General features: G+C 37.1%; 2 protein-coding genes across 2 annotated transcripts; one reads left to right on the forward strand and one right to left on the reverse strand.

The window, feature by feature from the left end:
* Positions 1-1,650: 1,650 nt before the first annotated feature.
* pes (pescadillo) lies at positions 1,651-11,915 on the reverse strand. The gene is made up of 15 exons (XM_044111337.1): positions 11,731-11,915; positions 11,434-11,513; positions 10,881-11,034; positions 10,495-10,604; positions 8,734-8,905; positions 8,535-8,624; positions 7,517-7,633; positions 7,333-7,410; positions 6,958-7,044; positions 4,545-4,675; positions 4,269-4,394; positions 3,855-4,039; positions 2,715-2,845; positions 2,453-2,620; positions 1,651-2,188 (listed from the first exon to the last, which is right to left on the reverse strand). The coding sequence occupies exons 1-15, from the start codon at positions 11,752-11,754 to the stop codon at positions 2,114-2,116; spliced, it is 1,728 nt and encodes a 575-aa protein (XP_043967272.1). The 5' UTR covers positions 11,755-11,915; the 3' UTR covers positions 1,651-2,113.
* A 2,142-nt stretch (positions 11,916-14,057) lies between these two features.
* p2rx2 (purinergic receptor P2X, ligand-gated ion channel, 2) lies at positions 14,058-20,158 on the forward strand. The gene is made up of 12 exons (XM_044111206.1): positions 14,058-14,224; positions 15,057-15,192; positions 15,281-15,352; positions 15,442-15,517; positions 15,601-15,697; positions 16,728-16,808; positions 16,910-17,060; positions 17,586-17,716; positions 17,817-17,907; positions 18,002-18,067; positions 18,338-18,427; positions 18,725-20,158. The coding sequence occupies exons 1-12, from the start codon at positions 14,058-14,060 to the stop codon at positions 18,821-18,823; spliced, it is 1,257 nt and encodes a 418-aa protein (XP_043967141.1). The 3' UTR covers positions 18,824-20,158.
* Positions 20,159-20,943: the final 785 nt, after the last annotated feature.

Consider the following 20,943-nt stretch of genomic DNA (forward strand, 5'->3'; position numbering starts at 1 on the left):
ATCCCTGTTTGTCATCGGCACCCACTGCTGCTGGCGTAGACCAATCAATGAATGAGTTCCACAGCAGCACAGTGACCTCAGGCTAGTGGGAACTCCTGTGATTTATTGCATCTTCTCAACATCTGTGTCCAGCAGTAGGAGGCAGGGAGCAAGACCGTAAACTGATGGCTTATCTTCATAAATAATCACTTAGTAGAGGGATCCTACACACACTTTTTCAGATTATTTTGAAAAAGTTCTATAAATTTAAAAAAAATTCTGGCCATTTCATCACAAAACAAGTGCCTATTCATCTTTTGTTTTCCACACAGTTGTATCCAGAATAACATCATTGTGTTAAAAAAAAAAGTGAGTAAAGCTTAACATTTTAGTAGCTTTTAAATCCATCCAGCCAAATCAACTGGGAACACTACACAACCTATTCCAATGCAGATAATGATATAAAAACGTGTTAATTTGTCATCATTCAACAGACAGAGAGAAAGAAAATTAATTAGTCGGGTCAACAAAACAGCAGCATCTGCATTTTTTTAAAATTGAAAAACACAAACTGCAAAAATATTTTAAAATATTCTTGAAGACTTGGGGACCTGTCCTTTGAATCTATTCATCTACAAACAGCAACTCATAACTGTTGTCTCAAGGCACCCTGATAATTAAGCCAATACAATCATGCATGTTTACAAGACTATTACATATTCAGTTGGATCCTAGGTAATAAACAGTAGTTAATTTTTTCACTGAACTAATATTTAAATGTATTACCCGTGTTTCTATGAGCTGCTTCTCTCTTGTGTTGCCTGGAACCTAACATCTTCTGGAGATGGACCGATTTTCCAGCTCAGGATTATATTGAATTTCCCTTCACAGATCCTCTGGAGTTCTGGGGTTTGGCTCAAAAACAACATATTTTATATTAAACCCAAAGGTTTTCTATTGGGTTCACTTCATAAAGTTTATCTTGTCATTTTAGAGCCAAAATGTTTCTTGCTTTGTGGTGTATTAGGTTCACTGTCTTATTGGGAAAACCCAGTTTAATAGCATCTCCTCTTAAAGTCTAAGACAACAAAACACTAAGGCATTTCAATCTACTTATTCTGATCCCATAATTTGTGGTTTGAGAAGAATACACCTCAAGTATTTTTTGAGAAGCACCTTATATTATTGTTTTCAACGTTTGTGGCTCCTCTGTCAGACTAAATTCAAAACTACCAATAAAGGTTTCATCAGTCCAGAAAACGATGCAGTTTCTCTTCACGTCACATTTTCTTCACCAATTAGAAGTTCGTGGCACCTATAGCCTATTGTGTGACTTTACGTCATTATAATTGTTTTAGTTCTAATTGGTAAATAAAAACCTTTTGCTTTCTTATAACTACTGGCAGTCTTTAAAATATTTGATTCACTAAAATAGTTTTCAGTTTTCATCTTCTTATTTCCCCATTTTTGTTCAACGTACAATAATAAATAACTGGGATGACCCCATTTCCAGTTTCTTTTATGCTTTCCTTTGTTCTTAAATAAGGATTAGATGTCGGTTTTTCTAAAGAATGGATGACCTCTCTGCTTGAACTCCACTATCTAATTATTTTCCACCTTATCGCGTTTCAAATAACTCAGACACACAATCTGCAGCTTGCAGGTCGTGACTGAAGGGTCTGTCGTTTTTATATTATAACAATAAAAAATTCCCAAGTAGAAATAAACATGCATTGAAACCAGGATGTGAAATGGTTGCCACCAGATAATGAAAGAAAAATAAATAAATTACAGTTGTAAAATAAGCAGATCTGTTAGAAGTTGAATAAGATTTTAATTTAAAATGAAAATCATTTCAAACAGACATTAAAATGTGGCAAATGTTTTACAATGTAGAGTAGGAAAACTCAAAGTTGACAACAATTGGCTTTAAATCAATAATTACAGTCAGCATATGGAGCATCCTTGATTTCTGTATAAACATGAGGCCAATGCAACCACACACAGAGGTTGCATGTACTTCATGCAGAGAACTCACAGATGCAGCTTCAGGTTTTATGAGATGCCAACTCGCCCCACTAATTCATAAAGTCTTATACATAAAGTCAGATTCAGACGAAAATCATCTAAGGAGTTATTTTCTTGCTTTTTTCTTCTTGGCTTTCTCAGCATCGTCATGTGCTTTCCTCTTGGCAGCAAGCTTGTTCCCCTGTGAGAGGAGATTGATTTGTGTTAATGAAAAAAAGAAAACACCGGCTTTACAAGAATTTCAGGGTCGTGAACTCTAGGAGTCATGGGTGTGACATGAACAGCAGTCAGATAGTGCGGTGAGACATTGCTAGATAAAAACTCAGTTTTAACAGTAAGGTACACAGAGATAACAAGCAGAACAATGTTTCTTTTTCACAAAGCTAAATAGTCATATCAACTGGAGAATTTGAACTATGGAGAAGAAAAGTACACTAAAACTCACCTCTCTGACTTTTCTCTTTTTTCCAAACATGATCTTGTCATACAGGTACTTCTCCTTTTTCTTCATCATCATGATGGCGAGACGTTTTTCCTCTGCCTTCTCCTCCTGCTCCAAGCGAGCGGGATTTTCTACCTTCACTTTTCCAGGCGTCACTTTAACTTGTAGAGACTAAAAGGCAGAGAGAGGAACACGTCAGAGAATCCCAAAAAGTTTTCTGAGGGGAAAAAAAAACAAAACAGAAGGGAAAACAGATATTTCTTACCTTCCCCTGAGATCTTTGCTCCTCCATTTTTTTGAGGTTCTTCTCTTCGGCCTCATCTTCATCCTCTTCGTCGTCCTCCTCCTCTTCATTTTCATCTTCTTCCTCTTCTTCCTCTTCCTCATCTTGTTGACCTATGCCAGGAAAAAAAAACATATGTACTTTTTAACAAGAGGCTGTTTTCAGTCCGTATTTAACAGCAACATCTCACGTTAAAATTAGTTTACTGGTTTGAGGGATGGTTTGGATGTTTTTGAAGGGACGTTTTAAAAATAAAAACATTGTGCCCCCTGTGACAAAGGGCCAAAAATGGATCAGAGTGCCACACAAAGTCAGTGCAGGGGCCACAAATGGCCTCCGGGCCACACTTTGGACAAAACTGCTGTTAAACAATCCTGCAGTTTTTCTGAATCAAACAAATATCATCACGTACAAAGGTAAATGAAAACTTCCAAAAGTAACAATTCTATTTTTTTAAATCCTACAGTTTCTACAATTTGAAATCAGGAGTACAACATTCTCCACAATAAATCATTTGAATACCACCAATAAAGTAAACAAGTCTGCTGATTGAGGATATGCATTTTTACCATAATAAATAATTCTAACAAATAATCCTTATTAGGTAGGAAACATAGCTGCTTTTTGGGTTTCAAATAAGGGCATTTGGGGAAAGTTTTCCATCTTCGCTTAAAATCTTCTGACAAATACAGTGAAACTACAGAATAACTGAAGGTTAGCACTCCGCTGCATCTTTTCAGGCAACTGTAGCTCAATAAAGGCTGTTTTTCTTGTGCCGTGTTTACAACCAGTAACCAGTCCTTTATGAAGTACGTCTCAGAATAAATTTTCCAAGTCACACCGGATATTAAAGCAGACTTGACTGAGACAGAAAGGTAATAAAGCAAGAGAGATTAAATGACCAGAAATGTTCAGTGCAAGAGGCCCACCGTGAAGGCTCAGGGTTCCTCTGAGGTCACTTCACTTTGAGTGGAGGGAAGAGGCAGCAAAGGAAAAACAAAACCTCTGGAGATAGTTTTGCTTTAAATGTTTCTGCAGCATAAATGTTAGAGTCCAACTGAGTAGAGGCCACTGCCATCTAACTCCATCAAAACAGAATTGTGAAAGAAGCCTGGTCCATACCAGGTTTTTCTCCTCGCTGTAAGGCCATTATCTTCAGCTTCTCTGGGGGAACGTAGTCTCCTTCCTTCTCTTCCACAAATGGAGACAGGTGAGGAGGCAGAGTCACTCCAAGAAAGTAGTCCTCCACAGGGAGGCCCATTTTAGCATTGACACAGTCGTACACCCACTGGGGCTGGATGTAGTACCTAGAACAGCAGCAGAAACAATTAAAATATAAAAAGTCTCTTTGCTGAGAAGTTTTTAATTCAGTCTTGAAAGTTAAAAGCATAGGACAAAATTGAAAAAGAAGAGCTTTAAAGGTGCAGATGGAGCTACTGTGAAATAAGTGAATGATTTATTGGTAATAATCAGATGTTTTTGATGCTTTAAAGGGCAACAGAAGCTCGGAAGTGACGAAACAAATGTTTCCTTTACCTGTTCATGTACTGTTTGTCCACATTAGGTCTGTCAACAATCTGATGTGTGATAGTCTCATCCGTGACATCATATGTGCTTCCAATGCAAACAGATTTATCCCAGGACACCTGACCACCGAAACACCTGGAAACACCAACATTTAAATTCTGACAAAACGCTCAAACGGCGCTTTTCAAACACAAAATACTTTGAGTTAGCAGCATTTCAACAGAAACAGATGTTCGTTGTTGGCTTTAATATCCTGTGGCTTTAGCAACGTCGTGTCTTTATCACCTGATGACAAACGCCAGCGACTCTCTGGGCACTTCTCTGTTGATGAAGAATTTGAGCCCCTCAAATATCTTTTTCTGGGTTTCCAACAGTTTCTGCTCCTTCTCCCTGGCTTCCATCTTCTCCATGTCCTCCTGAAGAAAGAACGGTTCTCATCATTATTATTTACGACGCCTTCAATAATCCGTAAAAGAGACATGGAGGGAAACGGCTTCCAATTTTCTTTCTGTGAGACATTTCTACATTTCTGTTTAATAGACTTAAAGTTAAGTTTTTCTACCTATATTTATTACTTATTACATCTGAATAACTAGTTATATTTTAATAGTAATGTAACAAAAAAGAATGAATCGTTAGCTATTGTTTTTTGTAACAATTATTGATTAAAATTTTATGATCAGAGGAGCCTGAATCAGTAGGAAGTTTCATCAGAGCTCCTGTTCTACTTCCAGAACAAGAACATTTAGTTTATATACTTCAGGAATAAGAACAAACTTGGAATCCAGAGAAACTCCTCTGGAGAATCAAGTCATTACCTTAGAACATTTAGGACCATCTACTTTGGAGAATCAAACATGGAGAACCTAAACTTTTATTATTTTAGACCAATGCTGCAACTGCAAAGTAATTTCCCTGCTGGGATGAATAAAGTACTTCTATTCTATTCTAATATTTAGTCTATTTTATCCAGAGAAACTCCTTCTAGCCTATAAATTATGAAGTGTTTATGCTTAGAACAGGAGCATCTAGTTTGTATATTCAGGAATTAGAACAAACTTAGAATCCAGAGAAACTCCTTTTAGCTCATTTAGAGAAAATACTCATTACTTTAGATCAGTGTTTCTCAATTCCAGTCCTCAGGCCCCCCTGCCCTGCATGTTTTAGGTGTTTCCCTTCTGCCACACACCTGGATTGAATATGTGGGTGATTAACAGGCTTCTGCAGCACTTGATGGTCACGCAATTATTTGAATCAGCTGCTCTGGAGTAAAGGTACATCTAAAACATGCAGAGCAGGGGGGCCTGAGGACTGGAATTGAGAAGCACTGGCTTAGATCAACATTATCAGAACAAGAACCCAGAGAAACCCCTACTAGTTTTTAAATCACGGACTACATATTCCTAAACATGGGGTTATACCTTTATGTTGTCTTTTTTCTTCTTTTGCTCTTTCCTTTGGTTTGCTGTTTTGTTGTATTTCCTTCTAATTCACGTAAAGCACTTTGAATTGCCTTCTTGCTGAAAATGTGCTATATCAATAAAATTACCTTATGTGGCTCGCGATGTAAAAATAACATCTTTGTTCTGATTATCCTGAACTAACACACCAACCATGTGTGCAAAAGATCTACAACAGACCAAAACAATGGAATCTCAACTCCACTACACATCATACATGTAAAACAAACAATTTCACTAAACTATGCAGTGCTTTGTTGAATTATTTAAAGATGGAAAACATGATGGCCTCCATTGGTCAAAGGAGAGTTTATGATTGTTGAAACTCCTAAACTTGAATTAAAAGCGGTCTACTGCCTTGTGAACTGGAAGGAAAGTGGGAAACAACCATCTTTGATTGATGCGGTGGTAAAAAAAAAAAAAAAAAAAAAAAAAAACAGCAGGAGAATCAACTATTTTTACAAGAAAATGCAAAAGAAACTCAGGAAGAAAAGGTTTTAATTTGCGAAAAAACAAATTAGACGCAGGAGCAATAGAAGAAGGTCCTGTGATCCGAAGAGTCCAGATTTACTCTTACAGAGAAACAACCTGGGGCTCGACAGACCATGAGTCACTACGCAGAAACAAGTTGGCAAAAAATAAAGATCCATACTCAACTTTTCAGATTTTATTTATATAAAAATGTAAAATCTATCAAAATCATTCCACTTTGAGTGGGTCAATGGCCTTAAAATATCAAAAAATACAAAGTCTGCAGCTGCAAGCTCAAAATTTCAAGACCTGGGCACATAACTGCAAGGCACTGCAAGCTTTTATTTTTTATTGCCCAACATTGTTTTGTGGGACGTTAGAAGGCACAGCAGAGGCTCTAGACCGGATTACTCCTGGGTTGGTGAACTACATGCGGTATTTTATCGTTCCTAAAAAAGTTTTGCCAGTTCATGGAAAGTCCCTGTGGTGAAGCAAAACCCACTGGTTGATCACTTCAAATCATTTGGGTAAAACGAGCTTCTCAAGTGAGAACTCCTGTTTATAGCAACCCAACATAAAGCTGTAAATCCCTAGTGAGGCACTGCATCTCCAAGAGGTGTCAATCCTCCACTGAAAAAATGTCACCTTCCACCTCCGAGATTAATTACTTCCTAATGGCGTGTCCATGATTTGATATTTCCATGAAAGACGTTTGTTTTTACCATCTCTCTAACAACCAAAAGTATTTTGGTGTTTTGTATTCTTACCCCTTCATCAGGAAACTCATCAAGTTTAGCATCCTCCTCCTCTGAGGAAACAACACGTGCCAGGCTGGAACTAAGAGCTGAAAGTTTCTGCAGAGAGGATTAGACATAAAATCAGTTCATCGTAACTACTGATACATTTGCAATTTAACCTAAGAAAACTAACAAAAAACATGAGCATCAAGGAAACAAACAATTCAAAGCTGATAAGACGGGGAAGCTAAGGAGTTCATGCTTCGACAACCACAGATGGGTCTAGGAGAGTGAGTGCTGTTTGCAAGCATAAAGTTTCTCAGATTTTAAAAAAAATTATAAACAATGAATAACTGATCTGGTGACGACTGAAAACTTTAGACAGTTTAAAGAAGATGAGCTTACCTCAGTGTAGCTCTCTGAATTCATGGCATAGTCCTCGTCATCGTCTTCTTTGAGCTCTGATTCTGCTTTACTATCCAGCTGCAAGGAGGGAGGAAGTGTTTACAGAGTTCATACTGGCCAAATAGTTGCATTATTTGAATTATAGGTGCTGTAGAACTCCCTTAAAGCTTTTAGAGGCAGATACCTTTGGAGGGTACACCAAGTTGAGAGACTGGTAGAGTCTGAAGTTGACAAACCCCAGGAGAGTTGTGTACAACTCTGTGAAAGTTGCCATGACTCGGTAGTCAACATCTGTTGGGTGCTGAAAGAACAAAAACCTTTAGCTTCACGTTTAGAGTTAAAAACCAAAAGTTCAAACTAATTCACAATATCTCACTCATATGAGACATTTGTTGTATCTATACATACAGAAGCATCTTTCAGGGTACTTTATTAGAAGCATTGATAAGAGTTTTTAACTAAATACATACATGTATCCACTTTGACAAAGTGGACCCCTTAAATATTCAGTTTTTATTCAAGATATTGTCACAATCCTGTTTTAATTTGAATCTGGAAACGACACCTCCCATGAAACGTAAAACTTTCTTTCTGTGTTTACAGGAACACGCTTTCATAATTACTGCAGTAGAAACCTGCTTTTGGGTTGTACAACAACTCAGTTTTATGAAAGACTTCTTTTAGTTCACTTTCTGGGTGAATTTGCTCAGACAGCCAGAATGGGTCATGTTGCGACCGTTTTAAACATCCTTATAAACAGGTTATAGGAAATGACAACTTTTTTCACCCGTTAGCACAAGCTTTACAAGACTATTTTCAGGGTTGAAGTTACGCAACAGTAACATAATAGTGAAGCTTTTTGTTGCCCAGGTAGTACTTTTAAATTGAATTCACGGATGGGCTGACTTAAGCGAACTACGCAAACATACAACGCCAAAGAGGAGAAACCGATGCCATCTACATACAGTACAGACCAAAAGTTTGGACACACCTTCTAATTGAACTCAATTAGAAGGTGTATAACTGCAGCAGCTGAACAGGATGGGACCATGATGAAGCTAATTGTTGTTTTCTTGCAATGTTTGATGACTCAGCATGTCACGCTGACAAAGATGTGCCAACCTTCATTTTAATCCCACAATAATGCCGTAACTGCTTATTAGCATAACCCCTGTTGGCTGCAAGCAGCTAACTGCACTTACATCATGGGAGAACTGATATGGCACCAGCCATGTAATGAGCTGTCCCATGACCTCAGCTTGGTAATATATTCCCTTGATGGAGAGGAAAACCTATGAAGAATAAAAGCAAAGCGTTTAGATAATGTTTAATAAATATTTAAAAAACCATAACACCCCCCCGTCCCCCTCCCTCCATTTGGTCTGCAGGAAAAACTGTCACCTTTCTGAGCGAACGAGACACAATCACGTAGTTCATCCACTCCACAGTGAGGCGCCTGCACAGTTGGATTGTCTGCACATGACATTTTCCCGTTCGGGCAAATGTGGAGAACAAAAAACACATGCAGAGGGCGTCGTCGATGTCACGTAGGGCGTCGATAAAGGTGGGGTACCTGCCAAAAAACAGTAAAACCAGTAATAAGCTAAATGCACTTGCTGGAGACCAGAGGTGCCCAAAGTCGGTCTTCGAGGGCCGGCATCCTGCATGTTTTAGTTCTCTCCCTGGTGGCAGTAACAACCTTCTCAGCATGTCAATGTTCTTCTTAGGCCTTCTGATGAGCCGTCATTAGATCCAGGTGCGTTAAACTAGGGAGAGAACTAAAACACGTAGGATGCTGGCCCTCGAGGACCCACTTTGGACACTACTGCTGTAGACAGTGGATCTCAGACGTGCACACCTGTCAAAATACTAGAGTAGGAGGATGTAAAAAAAAATACTTAAATCAAAAATCATTTCATGTTTTAATTGGATACAATCCAATCCAACTGAAATCCCAATTTTTGGAAAGGGAGTAAAAGTTCAAAAACCTGGTAGTGCAAGTGTACACATCCTTAAACAACACATTTGAAGCATCTTGTGCTTACATTTCAGCATGCAGTGTTCTCTAGAAGGTGACAATTATCTTGAACTGTAAATATCTCTCAGCTATGCCTCTCAAAACTTCTCCAAATCACTCAGCTTGTTGGAACAAGTCTTGTTAACAGAACTTCTTAAGTGAGTCCACAGATTTCTCCCAGGTTCTGGCTACAACATCCCAAACTTTATGAAGCTCTTCTTTTGCAGATCTGGATTCTTACACTAACAGTAAGAAAATTGAACAGTTTGTGTCTTTAGCTTTACAGCAGACAGATTTTGATCAAAACTGAATGGTATCTGGAACTATCACTAAAAGATTTCCATGACTAAAACATAAAATTGCAAACACCTTTAAAATTGTTGCTCATAATTAAAGAGGACCTAGAAACTGCACAACTCTGCCATCTGCTGACTAGAGTTAGTTATTCAGGGCCCAAGTTTGCTAATATATATAAAATGTAGTAACTGTAAAATAATATAAGTAACATGTCATATGAAAAATATGTGCACATGGAGGTGCAGATTGTTTAACTTTCAAGAAAAATAGCACAATGAAAACATATTTTGCAGGTTTGGAAAATACTGTTTTCATGACTATAAATACATAATTTATATTTGTCTACTTAAATAAAATATAGATTGGTCCAGACAAAGATCTCAAAACAGGCAGGGTTTAATGATGCGTCAATCATGACGTTTTAAAGCAGCATAAAAGAATGAAGCCAAAGTTGAGGACCAGAGACAATGTCTTGGAAGATTAATTGGAACTGATCTACTTGGAAGAATTATTTATTTACATAAATAAGGCAGAGTATGTATAAGACAGAGAATGGGGAGCAGAAATATGGCGAAATGTCCTCTAAATTGATGCAACAACCTTTTATACCTTCAGCTGAATGCAGACTGTTTACAAATTGAAACACAGCAGTTCAAAACTGAGCCCCTGCAAGCAAAAGTGAAGCATGGTGGATGGCTCATACCTCTCCAGTCTATACAGAATAACAGTTTTCCGTTTTGCTTAAACTTTTATAAGCCATCTTTTTTTGTCCTTTTCCTTAAAACTGACCCCCCAGATCTCACCTGCTTTATCCCCTCCATGACAAGTACAGAAAATAACTTTCCTACCTTTCTTTTACAATGTGGTCCAATTTGTAGGCTGGCTTGTTCTCTTTCAGTCTTTCAACAGCAGACCACTCTGTTTTTCCATAAGCCCTCCTTAGTTTACGCACAAAGATCTGTTGGGGGAAAAAAACTGAGTAAATTTGCTGTTTTGTGAGGGGGTTTCACCTCAATACAATTACAGAAAACTACTGTTAAATAATCATCAGACACTACCTCATGTCAGACTCACAAAGACAAGTAGAACATAAAAAATGTTTTGAAATGTGAAGTATTATTTTCTTGATAAATACTGTTACAAAAATTAAATTAATGACAGATAATTAAACATTATTAAATACTTCAGATTTTTAGCTTGAGCCTTGTTGAAAACTTGAACTTCATTTAAATACCTTGTACTCTCTGAACTTGGACACAATTGGCTCATGCAGTAGAAACCGGATGTCTTTAAGCAGGTAGAAGGTCCTTGGAGCAGTGGAGCCTTTGTTCACCTTCTTCTTGTGTTTTGGCTCATGTGGATAAATTCCTTTAAGAATGCACAGCCGCCTAAAATTCAGTGGGAAAGATTTTTAAAATATATTTTTAGAGAGGCTTATAAACTCTACATGCACATCTGAAATGTACCACTAGTGGATGGTTGTTGAATTTATCAATGTCAACTGACTTCTATTTATTTGATGATTTCAGTCAGTTTATTGTGTGAACCAGAATTCACAATGTCTTTTTTAAAATAAGTCTCTGTTCAGCACTGGAGTACGTATCTCAATGCGATTTAACTAAACGTAATAAGTTGTAGAGCTCACAATAGACAGTTGCAACTCTGACATTTTCACCTTTTTATTAAACTAATACAATTAAGTGGTGTGTAACATTAAAAACAGAAGGGATCGTGTCACTGCTGGACTCCGCCACAGAGTGTTGAAGAACATGTTGGAAATCACATACCTGAAGTCAGGGAGGCTCAGCATGAGCTTCTTTCGTGCTCTGTTCCTGGTGATGTAGTTGGTGGCAGAGCCCCGCTCATACTACAAGACAATATAAAGTAATATTTAACTAATTTAATCCGTATGCTCATGATCAGACTCAAGAGAAACTTTACGTTCGTATACAACTCAGACTAGTCGACGGTTTGTGATTCTGAAAACAAACTTTAGCTAGCCCTGCTAGCTAGCTTCCCCGATAGTTGTTTATTTTAGCGTTACTGAGTCTGGCAGAAACGCTGAGTCTGGCAGAAACGCTTACCTTTTTCTTCTGAAGACCCCCCATTTACAGACGAGCTGTCGCTTCACAGCACTGGAAGAAAATCTTATTTACGGAAACAAATAACAAGCTAACAGATGGAAGCTGTGTCGCTGCTGCACGTGTTGTCAGACATGCGCAAGGAGTTACACCGAAACGTAAGCAGCAGGACCCAGGGGTTGACCGTCTTCTTCTTCTTCTTCTTCTTCTTCTTCTTTTTTATGGCGGTTGGCAAGCAACTTTTAGATGTGCATTACCGCCATCTACTGGAATGGAGTGTGGATCGGGACGCTAACTTTAAACACCCCCCTCAAACAAAAAAAAAAACTTATATCTTTTCTATCAATTTTGTTTTCTTGAGATAATTAATTAAATAACTTATATCTTTAGAAGTAGAAATTTTTTCTAAAATATCTTGTAAATTTAACTGTAATTTATTTTCTTGTAACCGACTAATTAATTTCCTTCTCTCAACAGAATATTTTGTACAGGACAACAAAACATGCTTTACCGTCTCTTCTTGACCACAATAATCACAACTTCCAGTTCGATGTTTTCCTATTTTAAATAAATTACTGTTTAACCTTGTATGTCCAAAACGCAACCTAGATATAACTGTTTCCTCTTTTCTATTTCGTCCTGTTCTTCTCATTGCACCAACTTTTCTTTGAATACTGTACAGCCATCTACCAGTTCTATCTTCCTCCCACTGTCTCTGCCATCTTTCCTTAACCTTTTGTTTAATAATAGATTTGATTTCTTCTTTACTAAACGGAACTATTATATCAATAACACTATATTTTGAAGCTTGTTTTGCATATTTATCTGCCAACTCATTCCCTCTTATTCCTATATGTGACGGTATCCATGTAAATACAACTAATAAACCCATTGCTTGAATTCTATAAGTTATTAACTGAATTTCTAATAAAAGATCTGGTCTACTAATAGCGTGATTATTTTTCAATGAATATAATGAAGAACTTGAATCAGAGCATACTATGCTTCTTAATGGACGGACTTCCTCAATCCATCCTAAAGCTAAAATAATTCCCATCATCTCTCCGGTATAAACTGATACTCCATCAGTAATTCTTTTACATTTTTTAACTCTGAATTCTGGAACAATGAAAGACACCCCATTGCTGCTATTTGAGTTTTTAGACGCATCTGTAAAAACTTGGACATATCCATAGTACTTATTATCTAAATATGATTGAACCAAATATGGATCTGAAATGTTTTCTCCTTTCCTTTTCTCCAACAAAGTCAAATCAACAACATTATTATGAAATAGAGATGGATAAACTGGCGAAAGAGGAACTGTTTGACTAATATTTATATCAGATAAACCAAAATCTTTTATAATATTTCCTATCTCCCATCCAAAAGAATTTAATTTCTTCTTTTCTTTTTCCCAACTAGGTTTTAAAATTTCTTGACATGGATGATTTCCATCATGGCCTTTTAAATTACACCAATAATTGGTCTTTAACTGTAATCGTCTGAGATTAAGTGGCATTTCTCCCATTTCTATTAACAAAGCTGAAGTTGGAGTTGTTCTAACTGCTCCTGTACATAACCTCAAGGCTTGATACTGAATACTATCTAATTTTTTGGGTTGACCGTCATCCGCCTGAAAGCAATAAATATATCTAATATATACGTGTGTGTGGGTGTGTGGGTGTGTGCGTGCGTGTGTGTGTGTGTGTGCGCGTGTGTGTGTGTGTGTGGTGTGTGGTGTGTGGTGTGTGTGTGTGTGTGTGTGTGCGTGTGTGTGTGTGTGTGTCACTTTTCCCTCTCTTAAACTAGCCCCTGTATATTGTTAACATTTCTTAGGTCAAAATTGTATCAATGATGGTTAATTTTACTATTTTAAACTTGCTCATGGAGGTTAGACCGTGTCAATTCTGTAAAGTTTTATCTTCTCGACAGGATAAAAAAATTACAGTAATTTTTTAAATTTTTATTATGATGATTTGTTGAGTTAACCTTGCACTGCTAATAGGTAGTTTATGAAGGCAAAATGAATTGAATTTAATAAATGAAAAAGAATGGGGAAAAAAATTGTGACATTTTATTTTTTGTTTGATCTTATTTGTATAAGAGGTTATACAGGGATCATACATAAGCAAACAGATAAACATTACAATCTAACACTAAAAAATTCAGTCCCACCCCTTTTCCCACTCCCCCTGACTCACTGATGTGTCGCATCCTTGAGGAAAATGCAAGCAGATACAGAGCAGCATCAGATAGAGCGAAAAACAAATAATGTAGAGGGGTGGAAGAACATCTTCCAAAAACCAACCAGAAGCTTATCTTTTAAAATGAGTGAAGGATTATATACAGCTGTCATGGGGGTCCGGACCTTTCTAAAGGAGTATTTTAATGGTTTCTGGGACTATGAGACTCCTAAGATGATGGTGATTAAGAACATACCTCTTGGAGTGATTTACCGAGCTGTTCAGTTTCTAGTGATAACCTATTTCATCTGGTAAGTTCTCAGCATGTTTGTTTATTTTCCTTACAAGTAGTAACATTTCAAGCAAAGGATTTTCTGGTTTATCTCTATCTTGAAAGGATTAAAGACAAAATAAAGTGCATTAAAATATCAGAAACTTTGAAAGTGTTCCAGTTAATCGCCTATTTTTGAAGCAGACATTATGTTTTAATTTTATTAAATATATAAAACAAAAAATATATTCAGAAACCTTTCAGAAAATTAAAAAAGTTTTTAAATACGAAAATCCATAGAGTCTCATAGAACAAATTATTTCTTTGTTATCTTAGTTTTAAGGGCATCATCTTGATTTCTTGGCGTTAGTTTGGGGGGGGGCTAAACAGATCTTGAGTAACCTGACACCTTTAATAAAATTTTACATCACAGGATACATCACGGGCTGCACAGTGGCACAGTTGGTAGAGCTGTTGCCTTGCAGCAAGAAGGTCCTGGGTTCGATTCCCTGCCCCGGGTCTTTCTGCATGGAGTTTGCATGTTCTCCCTATGCATGGTGGGTTCTCTCCGGGTTCTCCGGCTTCCTCCCACAGTCCAAAAACATGACTGTCAGGTTAATTGGTCTCTCTAAATTCTCCCTAGGTGTGAGTGTGTGTGTGCATGGTTGTTCTTTGTGTTGCCCTGCGACAGACTGGCGACCTGTCCAGGGTGAACCCCGCCTCTCGCCCGGGACGCAGCTGGAGATAGGCACCAGCAACCCTCCCGACCCCATTAGGGAAGAAGGGTGTACAGATAATGGATGGATGGAGGATACATCACAGGATTAGATATATTTATTTCATTGTCTCTGTCTGTTCTGTCATCCATGAAGGTATGTTTTTATAAGTCAAAAAGCGTACCAGCAGAGCGAGACCCATCCAGAGAGCTCTGTTTACACTCTTATTAAGGGAAAAGCAGTGCATGGTGATGATGTCCTGGACAACGTGGAGTATGCTCACCCCCCAGAGGTGCATCATGTCCTTTGATTCTGTCAAAAATAATAACTTCTTTATTGATCAGATTACTGTATTAGATATTTTTAACTTTTCTTCATAGGGAGTTGACGTAATCAGCGCAATACTGAGAAGAGAATTCACTTATGATCAAAGGCAAGGTACCTGCCCTGAGGTGAGAGGTCAATTGCCAAGAAAATATGCCTGGATGAAATGGTTACAGCTGCACTTTTATCCTGTTTTGCTGTTTTTCTTTCTCTGCAGCACTTCAGTGTTGACAACGCCAACTGCACGACAGACTCTGATTGCCTTCCAGGCTTACCAAACTTTGATAGTCATGGTAATGTTGTGACTTCTCACTATATCTGTCACCATCTCGGTTGCTTCATATTTGCCCCATCATCCATTGTAATCTAAACACAGGCATTAGGACGGGTAGATGTATTCAGTACCACAACCACCCTTTCAAAACTTGTGAAATCAAGGCCTGGTGTCCTATTGAGGAGTACGCTGTTGTACGGTAAGGCATTGGACCTGTAATCTGCATGGTTCAGTTACACAGTTCAATATGTTTTGGGATTTTTTTTGTTGTTTTTGTAGAACAAGACAATAAATATACAGCATTCACATGTAAGAAAAAGAAAAATGTAAATATGTATATATATTTTTTAGAAATAAAGATGCAAAAGTGTTGATTAACATCCAGCTTGATTTACTCAAAATTATATCCAGTACAGCGTTTTTATTTCAGGAATAACCTCATTAGTAAATAGACACAGCCTGTTTGTGATTTAACCTGAGTTTATATAAAAGAAAAATGACGACTTGGAGGTTTGTTAAAGAACATTAGACCAAGGAACACAGCAGACAGGGTGGGGGTAAAAATGTGGAAAAGTTTAAAATAGGGTTACTTAACAAAACAATATGGCTGACGTTTAAACATCTCACAGAGCAATGTCAACAAAAACTGAAGAAGTCCATTGGAATTGATTGACTGGGAATGGAGAGCAATAATTAGAGAACCAGTCAGGAGGCAGGCGGTAACTGTGGAAGAGGAGCTAAACTCATGAGGAAGAATCTGTTGAAATGACCAGTAACGTTTGCCGAGAACGAAGCGACTTTTGAAAGAAACTCATAAGAAGTCCTGTCTTCAACTTTCTCCAAGCCACTTAGAGAACACAGCAAATACACAAGAGAAGGTGGTCCGGTCAGATGAGACCAGACTTCATCCTTTTGGTCTACATGCCAGAAATTGTTCTCACTTGACAGCGATTTTGTCAATTATTGTCACAAGTGAACGTCCACTTTATGTGAATATTCTCTAACAAAATGAGAAAAACATCAAAGAGTGCAACTACTTTTGAAAGACTATGCAGCAAATCTCATGTGATAGTCAGATTTATACAGGTGATCAAACAAGACGGAAAATGCTTCAATAAAAGCCCATAGCTTTTGATAGAGTAACATAGGGTAAAAACTGCAAAGAAGATGAAAAATTACCCCCAAAAACAAATTCCCTAAATGGAGCAATTTTCTGTGTTATTCAACAGGGAACCACCATTAGTGCAGGCCATCAATTTCACAGTGTTCATCAGGAACTCCATTCACTTCCCCAAATTTAAAGTATTGAGGTAAAGAGCCTTCAAGCAGATTTAAAAAAAAAAAAAAAGCCTTAAAGCCTCTGGTCATTTGTGTCACAGTTATTTATTGTAAACATGTTCTTTGCTTGCAGGGTTAATGTAGAAAGTCCTCCAGGGATGAAAACTAAAAAATACCTCAAGAGGTGTCATTATCATGAGGAGAATGCGCCTTACTGCCCAAACTTTCGCTTGGGTTACATCGCCAATCAAGCAAGAGAGAATTTCACCGAACTCTGCAGGACTGTGAGTACGAGACTGCACTTCAGAATTAGTCAATGGTTGAACTTATAAAGGTTCACTGTCATTTATTAAATGCTTATGGCTTTAGATTAATTCATAAAAATGGTAACAAAAAAAAAGGCCTTTTTCACAAAGTATTTCATAAAATTCTCCAAGCGTAATTAGTCACTTTTACCCATAACTTTATTTCTGGACTAATTTGCATTGGTTTCTTTGTACATGTCGATTACCTGGTGTGCCACTAACATCTGGTGCAAATTTAATGTCAGAAGAAATCTTGGAAATATATTTATTGACTAAAACACTGACATGTTCCATACTGATTTTAGCCACTTTATATATAGTTTTCTTATAGTAGGTTTTTACATAGTAGCATTTTATCTTTTCAGTTTCTTTCTTTTTTCTTAATTGTTAAATCTTCCATTATTCATATTTCTTTTGTAAACTCACTACAAAGTGAGAACAGCAAACAAAGTGAAGTAAGGCGTCTTTCTTGTAGTGTAACAGAATCATTCTCTTTGCTGTCAGGGGGGAGTGATTGGCGTTTTCATCAACTGGGATTGTAATCTTGATCTGGATCCTTCACACTGTAAACCTACTTACACATTTCGTCGACTTGACCTTCGAAAGGATCTGGCCGACTCTGGTTACTACTACAGGTCTGCAAAAATTCTGCATTCACTGACCAGGTTCATTGTTATGATCTTAACTTTGCCAAAGAATAAGTTTAATTATTTTTAAGGACATTTTGCTATGCAGGTTTGCCAAATATTATGATAAGAATGGTGTGGAGTCTCGGACCCTCATCAAGGCTTACGGCATCCGTCTAGACATCATAGTCCATGGACAGGTACAACAGTTGTTTTTTTTTAAAATATAACCATTTTCCCCCTTCTTGCTGTGATCATAACCATTTTATTACTGCTTACATAATTTCTGCACAGGCTGGAAAATTTAGTGTCATTCCAACCATCATCAGCACAGTGACAGCTTTGACCTCTGTTGGGATCGTAAGTGCAGTCAGAAACCAAGATTCATTTACATAACAGATTTAAATTGTTTTTTTTTTTTTTTACTAAAACTGGATTTATACATTTTCTAAAATGTATTCTAATATTAATTGTAAATATATTACTTTATTTTACATTTAATTAAGTCAGACATTTGATTCCTTGAAGTGAATTTTGTTTGAATATTTGTGCATATTTCTTGTCTTGGAAATGAACACAAATATGTAAATTTCAACTGCTACCACTATTTATGTTTTCATTTTCTTTCAGTGCAGTATTATCTGTGACTGGATTATGCTTACATTTATTGACAAAAATGAAGTCTACAGTGAGAGAAAGTTTGATGAAGTGAGTAAAAAGGTTAGTATTTTTATGTACCAAATAGTCTTAATATTTCACATAATGAGCTAAAAACATAAGCTGCGATGAATTCTTAATATTTCAAAAAAATAATTCTAAATATGGACTTGGATACTTATTTTTGTAGGATATTTTATTTTCTGTGTTTATCCTCATTAATTTTTCTTTGTTCTCCCAATAAATTAAGAAATCTTTATGACAACCTGTAATATGGTTTTCGTTTAAAATTAAAATTGCAAATTAATATGTTCCAAATACATCTGAGTGATGTCAGTGGCATCTGGTGGTTCTTTGCAGGTGACCAAGGAACCCACAGACACCATTCGCACTGAGTTCAGCTTCATCAGCAGCTACGGCTCAAACCATTCAGACCTGTCGGACGGCGTTCCTCTCTGATGGATCACATTTGCTTAAACTCTCTTCCTCAAACCTAATCAAGGCAACAACAGCCTCCTAGTTTGGTGGCTAAAGTGTCTAAAGAAGCTCACAGATAGAATAGCAAAGCACTAACGCAAAAATATTCATACTCACTAAACTTTTGGTCTCTTTGTGACATTACAACCACAAACTCTTATATATTTTTATAGGATTTCATAGATAGACCCGCAGAGAGTATTCGATAACTGTGAAGTGGAAGAATAATAATACATGATTTCTGTATTGCCTATGTATTATGTTTTATACATAGGCAAATTTAGAAAGCGTGGCATGCATTTGCATTTTCACTTTTTGAGTCCATACTTGGCAACTCTACCAGGTTTGCACAGGTAGAGACTTACATTTTGGTAGGTTGTATGTTTATGGTTGTTGTCCTGCTAGAATGGGGGAACTCTGCCACTGTATCTAGGTCATTAAAGCCTCGTTTATAAGTGCACTGTATCTAGCTCCATCCATTGTCCCCTCAACTTAGACCAGCTCCTCTGTTCCTTGCTGAAGAAAATCATTTCTACAAATTGATGATGTCATTGCTAATGTTTCAGCAGTGAGGATGGTATGTTCAGGAGTTTGTCTCAACACCACACAGCACTTTGCATGTCATACAAAACGTTCAGTACTGGTCTTATTTGACCAGAGGACATTCTTCTATCTGTTTGCTGTATCTGCTACCTGGCTGGTGGTAAACTTTGGCTAGCCATCATGTTTTAGATTGATTGAACAGTGTTCCATGAGAAGCTGACAGGTTGGAATAAAGTTTTCTAGCTGCTTTAAACTGTTCTGTAACTTCATTTATAACCTGCCCTCTGTGTGCCTTGGTCTTCATGATGCTGTTTGTTCTCTAATAATCCTTTGAGCTTCACAGAACAGCTGGATTAACACCAAGATGAAATTACACACATTAATACAATCTCCTCTTGGATGAGTAGATTTTATTTACAGATCTTAGTTTAAGGGACCAGCATAACATACATCCCTGCCAGATTTTCTTTTTTAAGAAAAAGATCGGAAACCATGTATCATTTTCCTTCCACTTCACGATTAGCCGTAAAAGACTTCCTATTTGGTTCTTCATTTTTCATCTGAATAAAGTACATTCAGGATTGTGATTGTAACGTGACAAACTCGCAAAGGCTTAAACTGTATGAAAACGTTTGGAGGCTACTGTATTAAGAAGAGGACCACATCCTGATGATCTTATACTTTTTTTGAGACCCCCAGTGTGGTTCTCATTAAATCTGCTTCAACAACATGGCGTGTGCACCGATCAACTCAAGCCTTAATGAACTTTCATCTGTTCACCACCTGAATAAAACCTGCCTTCCTTTGCCTTCAGCAAACAAGTATATTCATCTTTAGAGATTTTTTTTCTCAGAATAATGTTACTTTCAAGGTAGATAAATAGACTAGAAACAATTTGCAAACAATGGAAACTGTTCCCATGTATCTCAATCATTCAGTCCAATGATTAAGCAATAAATATTTTCAAAACTCATTGTTCAGACATACATTTCTGTTCTTTAAAATCTGATTTCTCACTTTATGTCAACTTTATGTACTTCACTTTATGTCGTCTTTTAACCCTGAATGACAAATGGTACAGAGTTGAAAACTGTGCTGGATAACAAAATACAAAAGCAAAGTGCAAGGAGCCACGTGACGACAGCTGAAACCAGTAATCAAATTATGTCTACATTTCCCACAAAACGATTTCTCTAACTAGATTGTTGGAAACTGAATCCATCTGCACTCAGAAGAGCAGAACAAATGTCAGTGGTGAAACAAGACTCGAGAACCTAGGGCTTCTAGATCAATATCCACCATGAACCATGTAATAATGGTAACCACATGTTGGTTTGAAAATTATGCAGTTATAATGTAAAATGTAAGACATTTATAGTTAATTTAATCTCAGACTGGATATTAGCTTGACATACGTTGGAGCAAAGAATCAAAATCCAACGATACGACTCAGATGAGGTTCCTTATGCCTCATTTTACAAGTGCAGGTGTCAAGAAGATCCTCTGAGGAAACAATCTAATTTTGACTCAGCTTATCGTCTTAAATGTGATTACGTGAA

Source organism: Gambusia affinis, linkage group LG03 (genome assembly GCF_019740435.1).
Source record: "Gambusia affinis linkage group LG03, SWU_Gaff_1.0, whole genome shotgun sequence".
NCBI lineage: Eukaryota > Metazoa > Chordata > Actinopteri > Cyprinodontiformes > Poeciliidae > Gambusia > Gambusia affinis.